Source organism: Podarcis tiliguerta, assembly GCF_965153285.1.
Source record: "Podarcis tiliguerta genome assembly, chromosome: 1".
Taxonomy (NCBI): domain Eukaryota; kingdom Metazoa; phylum Chordata; class Lepidosauria; order Squamata; family Lacertidae; genus Podarcis; species Podarcis tiliguerta.
Window position 1 is genome coordinate 3,043,828 of NC_139534.1, and position 12,669 is coordinate 3,056,496.

General features: G+C 42.3%; 1 protein-coding gene across 8 annotated transcripts in view; it reads right to left on the bottom strand.

Annotated features, from left to right (window-relative positions):
- Nucleotides 1-12,669, bottom strand: part of FN1 (fibronectin 1) — a 69,952-nt gene that overhangs the window by 15,783 nt on the left and 41,500 nt on the right. For 4 of the 8 annotated variants that reach the window (XM_083400374.1, XM_083400373.1, XM_083400372.1 and 1 more), the window contains exons 25-32: nt 11,015-11,287; nt 9,649-9,831; nt 8,606-8,695; nt 7,404-7,673; nt 5,874-5,990; nt 4,647-4,811; nt 2,964-3,119; nt 1,655-1,768 (exon numbers count right to left, since the gene is read on the bottom strand). In XM_083400374.1, coding sequence (XP_083256500.1) covers nt 1,655-1,768; nt 2,964-3,119; nt 4,647-4,811; nt 5,874-5,990; nt 7,404-7,673; nt 8,606-8,695; nt 9,649-9,831; nt 11,015-11,287 — 1,368 coding nt within the window. The remainder of the gene's footprint in view (nt 1-1,654; nt 1,769-2,963; nt 3,120-4,646; nt 4,812-5,873; nt 5,991-7,403; nt 7,674-8,605; nt 8,696-9,648; nt 9,832-11,014; nt 11,288-12,669) is intronic. The other 4 variants (XM_083400378.1, XM_083400377.1, XM_083400376.1 and 1 more) reach the window with 1 other exon arrangement.

A 12,669-nucleotide genomic window follows, 5' to 3' on the forward strand; every position in this document is an offset into this window, starting at 1 on the left:
ATTTCAGCATATTAGTGATTCTGTTTTTCCATGACTGAAAACAGCCTGCTGGAAGGCTTAGTATCAGCTCCAGGATAGACATGGACTGCTTCAGAAGTCCTGGAGTTCATATATTTTCTTCCATTCCTCAGGATGTTTGCAAACACAGAAGTGACTTCTGGGAGTGCTTCCATGTACCTAAACAGTAACATCGGAAGCAGCTCTTAGGCAGCAGAGAGCAGCATGGATCGCTTTCCAAGCTGTCGGTAAAACTAGCACTGCAATTCTATGAATACTTACTTGGGAGGAAGTCCCACTGGACACAATTTACCTTGCTGCTGAGTAAGTATGCACAGAATTGAGCACTCTGCCAGTTTCCGTGAGCCAAGGAGAAGTCTTTTCATTTAAAAAGAAGATTCAAATGATTGCATATTTTGCCACCATTGACAGCAAAGTGATGTCAGAGTTGTGCATTTTCTATGCTTTCCAGATAGTAAAGGTGACTTCTTTTGCACAAGTCTGGGGTTTCAGAATGCTGTCTTGTTTCTCTTTCAATTCCAGAGTTCTTTCCTTAGCTGGGTTAATTTCTCCCTTCGTGGGCACAGCACCTGTGCATGGAGGAGCCCCTGGTGCTCAGTGGAGCCCTGCTCTCCTCTCCTTCCCTAAGCAGGAAACAGAAGATCTGCTCACACTGCCCATGTCTTCCTTATGAGCCTCCCAGATGCATCTGGCTGGCCACCTGTGCACAAGCTGGACAAGATGGACCTTTGGTGTGATCTAGCCGTGCTCTTCACATATTATTATCCAACCCTCCCCCTATTCTGCTTGTTCAATATGTGCAGGCAAAGGAAGGAAGGCTGGATGGGGATATGGAAGGTGCACATAGACTTCCCATTCTCCTGTGAATACATTGAGTGGTGGGGGGGGGGGCAAATAGAGCTCTGTTGATCCCACACAGCCGGAGCGCTTGGACATGGAATGATCATACCCTGACTGTATTACTGTGGGCAAGTCTGCCCTGATTTGTCAGGGCACAGAGCACATGGCGAGCAGTAAAACTCACCAGCTGATGAATTCACCAGGAAGTATTTGTGCCTCAATGTGCATTGCTAGTGTGCAGATTTACTTCAGGGTTTAAAATGCTGGATTGTGCTCCACGCAGAGAGAGAGCTCGTCTCCTCCTTCACTTTGTTTTTCATCAAAATTTGATATGCAGATTTAAAACTTTGAATTTATGCTTTCAAGTGACTTAAATTAATTTCACTGTTATTGCTTATTTACCTCCCCACAGGCTGCTGACAGGAATAAAGAAAAGAAATAAGCAACCTCAGCATTAGTATCTTTGTCAGATAGTATGTAAAAGGAGTTTGTAATCTCCAGCTGTCACCTTTACTATCTTACCATAGGAAGTACAATATTTCGCACACATTTAAAAGCAATTAAGAGTCAAGGTTTTTCATTTTTTGCATTGACCATTTTTAGCCATACTCAAAGCACATCTTCTGAGGCTGGGGTGAGCAACCAAGTTTTAGCAGCCTCTCTAGGTTGTATCAGTGGGAATGATGCTGTTTTCTGTGTTTTGCACTGATTTCTGAAAGTAGATATGTCCAATGAATTCAAGCATTCAGAGACACTGTGTTCCTGCTGTAAAACTCAGAAAATGCAAAATACATACTTGTAACAGCTGTCTCAACCAGAGGCTGGCTTTCTCCATTTTGACCTTGGGCGTAGACACTAACTACATACTCAATTGTAGGTTGCAGTCCATCAATTGTAACTTCAGTTTGATCTGCAACAAAAGGCCAATAAAACATTAATCAGGAATGAAATGTTATTTATGGATGGCCTCATTCTGTCACAACTGAGACCCTTGTGCAAGTATTCGTTTGTGCTCCAAGTGGAAAGGCGACTTGCTCTAGATTAACACAAATAGTTCCAGATCAAAAGATGCTTTGTTAATGGATTCCACACTCAAATTTCTTCAGAATGAAAAATGCAGAAATTCTTTGCTCTATAAGCCAGTTCCAATGAAATATATTGTACACTGGGGGCTTTTAAACAAACATTTGCAAGGAGGAAATCAGATGTCTAATTAAAGGTGAATAACAATATTTGCAATCTTGACAAAAATACTCTTAGGATGCTGCCAACACATCTCAAGACCACGATGCTTGTCCACTGCTGCAGACTTGTTCTGTCATTCTAGAAGAGGTATACTAAACACCATGTTGGTCCAGAAGATGTTACCTTTATGTACAGTGCCTTAGTCTCACGTGACTATTAAATGGACTACAACTCCCATCTGCCTCAGCCAGCATGCTAGAGGGCCACCAAGTTGGGCGAAGCTGTTCTAGAACTAAATGCATGAGCCAGAACAAACCTGAGCAAAGCCTCAGGCTTGGGCACCTCCTCCTGTTTCTCCTAATCGGAGTAGAACTTGATTTGTATGAATGGGGGAAGAATCAACGTCTGTAATAAACCATGATTCCTAGGTTCACACACATCAGTGCGATGGGAGGAGAAGAGAGGCACACCTCCCTGAAGCTCATTCCAGCTTGTGCATAGAGCATTACACCATAATTTAGCATCAGATGCAAACACACCTAGGTATGTGGAACTAACTGCGTGGTTCTTTAGGTCCTGGCCATTGTGCCTCTCCAGGGACCACGTTTTGCCTCAGTCATGTACACAATTCTGATTTTAGCATGTTATCTCAGCCCTTTGTGGAACTCCATGGAACATTCTGGTAACTGAGGAAGACATTGCTATTCTGCCAAGGCTTCTTATGACCTGTAGGCTTTTAATTTTTTTTATTTCTGTTTATGCTAGTGCATTCTGAAAAAGCACAAGAGAGAGAAGCTGGCCTATGGGGAAGGTGCAGTGGTGACCCAACATTTTGGCTTGCGAGTAAGTCAGGCTTAGATTATGGACTTTTCCTTCCCTTGGGTGTCCCTCTCTGAGTTTTATGTGTGCACTGTTCTTACCTGCAGAGAGAACTCTGGTTTTTGTGGGACCATGGTTATCTTTGGGAACAGCTGTCACTCTGTAACCGGTAACTGGGGAAGAAGAAGGCTGCCATCGCACAGTTATGCTGCTGTCCTGAACATCAGTCACTTGTAGCTGGGATGGTGTATCAATCTCTGCACGTAAAAGAATTAAAATCATTCACCTCTCATTGGCTTCTGTGACAGACCTTAAAGAAGACTGGCCACCTTGTGTTCAGCAGAGGTGTGGCCATGTTGGTCCTCCAAGGCCTAAAGTAACTCAGTTAGAAGACATTTCTCAACGACACTAAATAATAGTCTGAATTTCATATGGAACCTGCAGTGGTAACACCAGAGCCTTGTTTCTCCATGATGTGGTCTTGGGGAACAAGCATTCAAAAACTGTAGATAAGGAAGTTGGGGTGAAGAAAGTGGGAGAGGGGGAAATCAGCAGAAAGCTTTAGTCTGCAAGCTAAATCTTGGGATTTTAACAGATAAGGGGAATTAAATAATGGAATATATATACATTACTCCTTCTCCGAGTTTTCTTCACACACAAAAATGTTATGGCAAATTTGAACCTGTGTGCCAACTATGATAATCATTATAGGCCTTTATCTTCACCATCAGAAGGGAGGTGGGTGGCTACCCCCAAAACAGCTCTCTCTATTATGGACCCCAACTCTGGAACACTCTTTCCACGGGGAACCTGCCTCAGGCTTGGCCTGTTCAGTTTTAGGTACCAGGCTAAGATTTTATTTACCCTATAACTGAATGATTCAACAGCCATTGCTCCTGAGACTTTATTTGTTACTTTATCATTTTAGCTTTTGCACTAATGCTTAATTTGTCGTTTTATACTGGTGCTGCCAAATTTTAAATATGTTATGTGATTTACTTTACTTCATTTTATGCTACCTTATGTTGTATTTTTAGAAGGGTCTTTTTTCTGAGAACTTCATTTTTGAGAAGGTGGGGTATAAATCTTTCAAAAGTACATATTAACAAAATTAATATATATGGTTGAGCATAATATTGCTTTAATCCACGGCTGTGTTAGCCACTTTTGGGATCCAGCATAATCCTTAAAACCATGGATTGCCACCATGAGGGACCTAAACATTTTGCTCCTCTGCCAAATCACTGATGCTGTGCTTTCCTTTGGCTCCACCCACTCACCCTCACCTATCCCATGTAAGCCTCTCCCATGCTCTACAATAATTGAATAGAGCCTCCACATGACCACAACATAGTGAAATATCACATGTGGAAGCAGACAAGGGGCCACTGTTGCCCTTCTCCTTTGGGGATTGGTCTTCCAGATGCATTTGACTGGCCATTGTTGGAAACGAGCGTTAAACTAGATGAATAAGAACGCCAACATTTACTGCCTGCCACATTTGCAGCGCATTTGGATTCAAACAAATGGAAAGCACTGTTGTGTTACCATCCTGATGTAAATCAAGAAGTTTTAGAAAACAAAGCCATAGTTTTTGCCAGCAATCTCAAGCTCATCAAAAAGCAAGATGCAAGGGTTTTAAATGGGTTAGAAGTCTTTTTGCATGATGGACAGAATTGTTGAATTAAGCCAGTGGGGTGAATAATTTGGTTTGCTCTCCCACCCTTTAAAAAAGAAAAGTGAGCAGGCGGAATAAATAGTTCTTAAATGTCCATTTGTCTTACCTATTCTGTAGTCGACAGTGACTGGTTTGCTGCTGGCAGGACTGTCTCCACGTCCAGTGACCGCATACACAGTGATGGTATAGTCTGTTCCAGGCTTAAGTCCAGGGATTGTCGCAGTGGAGACATGTCCAGGCACAGTGAACTCTTGAACAGGCCCACTGCCACCTACGAGCAATAGCACAAGATGGTCAAAAGCTCACAGCTGTTGTTAAAAATGACGATGGTGGTAGTACATAGAATCATGGAATGCAGAGTTGGAAGGGACCACGAGGGTCATCTAGCCCAACCCCCTGCAATGCAGGATTATTTTGCCCAACATGGAGCTCAAACCCACCACCCTGAGATCAAGAGTCTCATGCTCTACCGAATGAGCTATCCTGCTAATGGTAGGAGCTTCCCAGGTCACAGGAGCCAACACCTAGGAGCCGAGGGGTCTTGGCCCCCCCTAAAATATTTGAGGGGGCTGCCCCTCTGAAGATGATGGGCATTGCCATTCAAATGTGCACCACATCAAGTGATCAATTCTTTTATTCGATTTGGCACTCCTGTCCTGGTGGGGCCAGGGGGAGTGACATGCAGATCAAATTTAATAACTAAATTTGCAAATGGTCTTTATCCCCAAAAAGGGTTCAAAGCAATTTGCAGAAAAAATAACAAGCAATAAAACAATCATGTATAAGATACATAGAAAGTAGCATTACAATCCCCCCATGACAATTAATGCCACCAGGATGCCTAAATTAGATCCTTGTAATGCACATGGTGTGGGACTGTCTTTGGGAAACCCATGAAGATTGCGTTTACTACCAGTTAATACTGTGTATAATGATGACAGACCAGCAGGTGCAGAAAAAGTCCTCTCAAATGTTAAGTTTTCAATACTTGGACAAATTAAGGGGTACACAAATGTCCCCTCCCACACATATACAGTCCCCACCACTGACATTCATCTTTTTAGCGTTAGTGTGAAAGGGGTTTGATACCCACAAGATGCTCCGTGTAAACATCAGCCCCTTTCCCTTGAACATGCAGCTGTCAGGGCTGTGCCAGTAGCTCTGATCCCTTTTACCTCCCTTCTAACTTGTATTTGAATTGTAATTATCCAGTGTCTGTCAGAGCCACAGCAGTCAATCAAAGTGTTGCAGTGTTCTTAAGTCACTGAAAACCTTCCCTCCAGAGTCTTGCTTTAACTTCTAATACGAGGTATTAAGACCATCTAGCACTGACCTGTTTCGCCATATGTGATCCTGTAGTATCGGACGGTAACGGCAGGAGCCTCCCAGGTGATGACCAGGCTGGTGGGGCCAGTGGGAGTGACGTGCAGATCTCTTGGAACATCAGAAACTAGACAGAGGGGTTTAAGAAAGGGAAAATTAGGAATATTCCACATCCTCTCAGTTCACATGCCATACTGTACAGTGCAACTGCCCAGTAAAGCTTTTAGATTCCTTTTGCAGACATCTTTCTAGACAAGGTAGTATTTTAGAACTATATTCTGCACTGGTTCCAAGGCAGGCAATGTTTCATCATTGTATTCCCCCTCTGAGATGCCTCACTAGCACTTGCATGTTATTGGAGTGGAAATAATTCTGAAGGAAAGTAACTAGCCAAGTAACTGCAAGCCCGCTAGAAAGCTGCCATTTAAACCCATATCTGAATCTTCAGTTGGGTTTTGATTCTGTGATTGTACCAAGAATCCATGGAATTGGGTACTGGACATGTGATATTCAGCACTTTGAAAACCTATGGTCCAAAGCAGACAATATAAAACAAATACTGCCACTGAAAGTCGGGGGCGGCATGTCCTGTTTCACCACTTGAGGCAAATGCCCTGCCACTGCCACCTCCGCTGCTGGCAGAGAAGTGACCCCGGCATTGGCGTCAATTTCAAGCAAGATCTCGCCAAAATCATAAGATATCTTTGCATGCTCCACATGATCTCCCACAATTTCATCTGAAATTGGTGCCGATACTGGCACTGCTTCTGCACCAGCGACAGAGGGGCCCTAGTGGGGCTGCCACCTTGGAGGTTTCTGCTGCCTGAGGCTGCCACCTCAGTGCGCCAATTGTAGAGCTGGCTCTGCTCTAAGTCCTGCTTACTCTCTTCTACTTTCTCCAGAAATGCTGTTTTTCCCCCCAAAAATGCAGCAACTTGAAAAATCACTGTGCTGCGTGTGTCCCTACCTACACATGAAGGGATTGGGAAACTCAATAAAATGTCACGTATTTTGCCTCCATGTTACTGGGAAGAGCAAGGGACATGAAGCTGCTACTTTCAGCATCGTGTACATATGCTGTATATTGTTTAGTTCCGTTTTCTAGTCTTTTCTTAACACCTGCCAAAACTTTCTAGTTCTGGAGGCCACACTGATAGGGTTGAAAATGTGCCTGAGGAAATCTCAGAAAGGATGAAGAGAGGCCTTGACTGGCTTCCTAGCAGTTGGCTGCAGTCCCTTCCACAACTCCATGAGTAACAGAAGCAGAATAAAACTGAGAATGATGCCTATAACTCCTGAGCTGCCATTCAAAACCATCCAGTAAACCTGTAGGTTCTTACTGTTATATGGTCAATGCCTCACTTGCAATCCATTGTGAAATTTCTTGACTCGATTTCTTCCCCTGAGCTGTTAGAGGAATTGTCCATATCTAAGCCCAAGAAGGGAGATATCTGATGTTATGTGTTCCATTTCAATTAACTCTGTGACCTGGTCTCAAGAACTTAAAAGCTGTATTTTATTTTCCTTGTCTAGGTCTTACCTGTACTTTGCTGTCCCATCAAAGGCAAGCTCTCCTCTTTGCCATTGAATGCAGAAATGCTCACCACGTACTCAGACCCTGGAACCAGGTCAGTGAGTGTGATGGAATTGCGAGATGGAGCAATGCGGACTTCTTTGGGTCTGCTTCCCCCCTGCTCAAGGGAATGGCGTATTTTGTAGCCAGTGATGGTGGCACGAGGAGCAATCCAATGGACGGTGAAAGAATGGGCTGTTATTTCTGAGAAATCAAGCCCAGTTGGGGAATCAAGGCCTATTTTCATAGGAAAATAAAGGAGATGTAAACCAGCTGAACAGTAAAGTCAATGTCTTTTTTTGTAGAAAAAGCATGCATATACATTGGATATATATTAAAATAGATAGGAAACATTCAGTCAAACCAAAGTCCCATCAACCACAGCTCTTAAGAGGTAAAGAGTAACTTTAGCCTGGAGGTAAAGGTAACTTTAGCCTGGAGGTAACTTTAGCCTGGAGAAGAGGAGGTTAAGGGGTGATATGATAGCCATGTTCAAATATATAAAAGGATGTCACATAGAGGAGGGAGAAAGGTTGTTTTCTGCTGCTCCAGAGAAGCGGACACGGAGCAATGGATCCAAACTACAAGAAAGAAGATTCCACCTAAACATTAGGAAGAACTTCCTGACAGTAAGAGCTGTTCGACAGTGGAATTTGCTGCCAAGGAGTGTGGTGGAGTCTCCTTCTTTGGAGGTCTTTAAGCAGAGGCTTGACAACCATATGTCAGGAGTGCTCTGATGGTGTTTCTTGCTTGGCAGGGGGTTGGACTCGATGGCCCTTGTGGTCTCTTCCAACTCTATGATTCTATGATTCTATGATTCTATGAGATGTGGGCCATAATAGGTTGTTCAAACACCAAACCCTTCCTCTACTGAAAGGGGAAGGAATAACAATAGTGGATAAGGCTATGAATGTGGAGTCCTAAAGTTATGAAATTGTATTGGACCAACTTCAACAGAGCCATCATGGCATGATAGTTCTTTCTAAAACTGGCTTGCTAAGACCAATTTGTAAAGCAAAATCTACACAAAAAGTTTCAAAATCCTTAATATTTTTGAACAACTGAAATAGCAAAACAATCTTAATAAATTGATACCACACAAATCTCGTTTGAAATAAAACTAGTAGAAAGAAAGTGAAGACATTTTCAATATTTGTCATACTACAGACCTGTTTTCTGCTCTCCGCTCAGAGGTTTACTCTCACGTTGTTCATATACACTGTAAACCCTGATCAAATACACGGTGCCAGGGAGAAGATCTGAAGAGTTAAAACAGCAACGATTTAGGATATTTAAATTTCTCTTGAAACAATTACAAATCTCAGCTTTTTACCCAGCAGAGCTCCTTTGCTAAACAAAAATGGTCATTTCCAGCTATTTTGTTTAGCAAAGTTCTAAATGTTACATTACCTGAGCATGCAGCATTATATGCTGGGGGAAAAGCTGGTTCCCTCCCCCCAATGGATCTTTCCAGCCTACAAAAGAAGTTTCTCACTCTCTGACAGTTTTGCCTATTGTCATTTATTCACAAAGCATTTCCAGGTAGAATTTCCATATTCTTTACTGCCCTGAAGCTTGTACTGTTTCCATATCTACTTCCATCAACAAAACTCTTTAATTTTTTCTACCAAGGCCTTGGCAAATTGTGTACTTGTCAAAAATGCACATAAGAACTAAAGTACAAATGGCACCAACTCTTTAATTCTGACATTTTCACTGTCTGGGAGAGATGAGAAACACTGCCAGCAGAAAATGTTTAACCTAAGAGCATCTCAGAGAGTTTAGGCTGGGTCAGATGTGTCATGTACTGTTGGCCTACCAGGACTCAGGTACTGGTGACAGAGCTCATATTCTATTGTGGGATGGATAAATTCCAAACAAAAAGAAACATAATTTTTCAGGGCTACCCCACTGTGTATTTATAATTTAATACAACGTTTCTTCCAGTACATGATTTCCTCATAAGAATTTTTGCATAGAGTTTAAAGTAGTAACAACAAAGAGAAAAATGAAATAAAGGCCATCAAAATGAGATTTGGTGAATTGAGGGGGGGGGGATGAAAAATAGCCATAGAAAATGCAGATAAAGAGTGACAGCAAGAGTCTAAAGTAGACGTCTAGCCAATCATCTCCCCCAAAGTCTACCAATTCCAGTATCAAATCACATCAGTTTGATGACTGGATAAAACGTATCAATGAATCTGTCTCTTACTTGTTAAAACCACTGCATTGTCAGATGGTGAGATAGACAGCTCTGCAACATCCTCCTCTTTCTTCACAGGTGAGAAACGAACAAGGAAGTTGGTCAGTTCAATGGATGTTGGTGGAGTCCAAGTTACTCTTATAGTGTCATGGCCCACATTGGTAAAACGCAGATCAGTGGGAGGAGGGACAGCTGAGGTAAAAGGACAATATTTTCAGTAATTTTAGAAGCACCGGAATTCGATTCAATAGTGTTTCAAAAATATACAAACAATCCCATGCAAAAAAAGGGGGGGAGGAATCCATTACAAAATCAAACCCATGCAAATATACTACTAAACTATGTTTCATTCCATGAAAGTAAGCTGCAGTAATCTTTCAGTCTTTCATTACACAGTTAAAGCTGATGTAAAGCACCTTTAACCTCTCAGCAAAACCGTTATGGATTCCAAATGTATTCCATAATACTACTTTTTTAAAAAAGAAAAAAGACAAGCAGTGAGTTCCTGTATTGTTGTCTTTTGCCTGGATCTTGCAGTCCGTCTCAAATCAGAGAGGCCCAATGTGCTCCACAGCAGCTCAGAGGCGGGAAAAGGCACCACTTCCATAACACTAACATGCATACAGAGGGGAGGGTGAACAACAGCTGTGAAGTCTCTAGGACTCTACAACTACTTACATAGGAAAAGGTTATAAAGCCTTACCCAGCGAAGGTGAACATACTAGTCTTTCCATGCAAAACAAACTCCCAGGTCATTTTCTGTACATGCACTACAGAGGTTTCAAAGACTGCCATGCCTGTCACTAGCGTGATTGGAGGAAGCCTTCTTCCCCAGACCATTTTGGGGGAATCACTTGAACTCTTGGGCCACTAAGTGAGGATTAGGACAATGGACTCCAAGATATTGCTTTTGTATTTGGATTATTTCATTTATCTCCATTGTGGCTAGGAAAGCCAATGAGGATACATCACATAGGTTCTGAAACTTCTGAGATGTGGGTTCAAGCCCAGCTCAGATACGCACAGTGAAATGATAATAAAGCTGTGAGAAGAAATGTTAAAGAGAAATGTTTTCTAGCCACAAAAACATTAGGAGATAGAATTGCAAAAGCCAAATAAATTATCATCCCCTGAGAATTTGGCAAGATGCTTCAACCTGCTATTTAGATGCAAGATTCAACCTCAAATTGGTGGAAATACTAAAAGGAAATTATGTGTATAATATCTGTTCCCATTGAACTTCCAAAAATGTCCCCTGGCCACCTCTCCCTAAACAAAGCAAGAGGCCCATTTCTCCACTGAGAAAACCAGTCGTCCAAGCAGCTAGTGACAGCATGAAACAGTCCTCTCAACACAGGAGGTCTTCAACAATCACCAGTTTGCTGAGTCAGCGTAGCAGGGGCACTCTCTCCGCCATTAATGAGTGTGATTACGCTGATCTCATAATCAATGCCCGGCTCCAAGCCTGTGACCGTATAGTGTCCCTCTGAAGAGTCCACAAAATCTTCAGAAATGGGGACACTTTCTCCTGCTGCAGCTACTGTGATGCGGTAGCCAATAATGGTGGAGGCATTTAGTGGGGTCCACCTCAGGCCGATGCTTGTATCAGTTACGTCAACAAAGCTTAAGTCAGTGAGGTGGGGCACCTCTATTGTGTTACAGAGCAAAACAGGGAGCCAAAGACAAACGGAGGCAAAATACAACAAGAAGGAAGAGAGAGAAAAAGCAGTGATCATCAGTGAATTCAGCAGTGAATTAAAAGTGAAGAACTAGCGAAGTAATTGTGGTGATATGCGATATTTCCCTATGAAAAGCAAGTCCACCATTTACAACATACAGCAATGGGTTAGATAGCTAAACCCTCTTACAATACCTGCAAAATATCTCTTCTGAATGTCATTAGAGCTGTTCTGCAGGATTTGCAGCCAATTCTCATGAAACACTCTGCCAGCAAATATGTTTTCAGGATGGAGCAAAATGGCACCTGCTCCAGCATATGTAAAACAACAAAGGAGCCCATCTCTGGGGGGCCGGGGGAATCAAATTGGCAGGAATGTATGAGACCCTATCAACTAATGATTGAGCCCCACAGTCTTAAAAGTTTGCTTCTCCAACTAACACATATGCTTGCCCGTACCAAGTTTTCCTTGTACAAATCATTAGTGGTTAATGACAGCTTGCCTGGGTTATACATGTTCCACACAGATAATCAGGTTCAGATTGTTTTGCCAGATGCAGTATTACTCGAAAGCAATTGCCTTGGTTAAATATTCTACTTTCAATTAGGATAAAGTGGGGAGGAAACAGTTTCTATGTGTCATGTCACAGACCAGAAGGCTGTAGACTTATGGGCGGGGGAAGTTGCCAACCAGTACACAACCGAGAAGGCACTTTAAAAAAAGAGCGACTAAGGGGACTAATATTGCTTCTTTCATACCTGCTTTTTTGACCTGCACTACAGACGTTCACTCCTATCAACTTCAGTATCTAACAAAGCCATTCTTTTCTGAGTGCAAACTTTTAGAAAGATCATAGCCTTGAAACATAATCCTACCTCACTTTGTGTTTGAATGTAGGCACAGTTTTGAGGCGCTTACGTAAAATATGTTATGTGCTACTATACTATAGAGGGATGGGAAAGATGTTGAAAGGGACACAGCCTGTTTCAGGGCAAATGTGTGTTTTAGTTTTCTTTGGTGGGAGGAGTATACAATTCTTAAATTGATAAGGAATCTTTCAAAGGTGGTCTACATCTGGTGCAAAACATTGGTTTAATAATTGCAGAACCTTTTTCCATTCTGTTATGGAGAACCACTGAGCAGAACTGAAAAAGAAAGTATCAATTTTCTACCAAATAACCACTTATCTTTGTGGGATATGCTTACCATATCACCTGTAAAGAAAGCACTAAAGACATACAAAAAGTTTTCCCCCAGTGCTTCTTTGTGTTAGAAAGTGGCATTGGGTTAAGGACCTGATTGTTGAATTAACTCAAACCAGGGTGTTAGTTGCCCATAGGAGCAAAGAGAG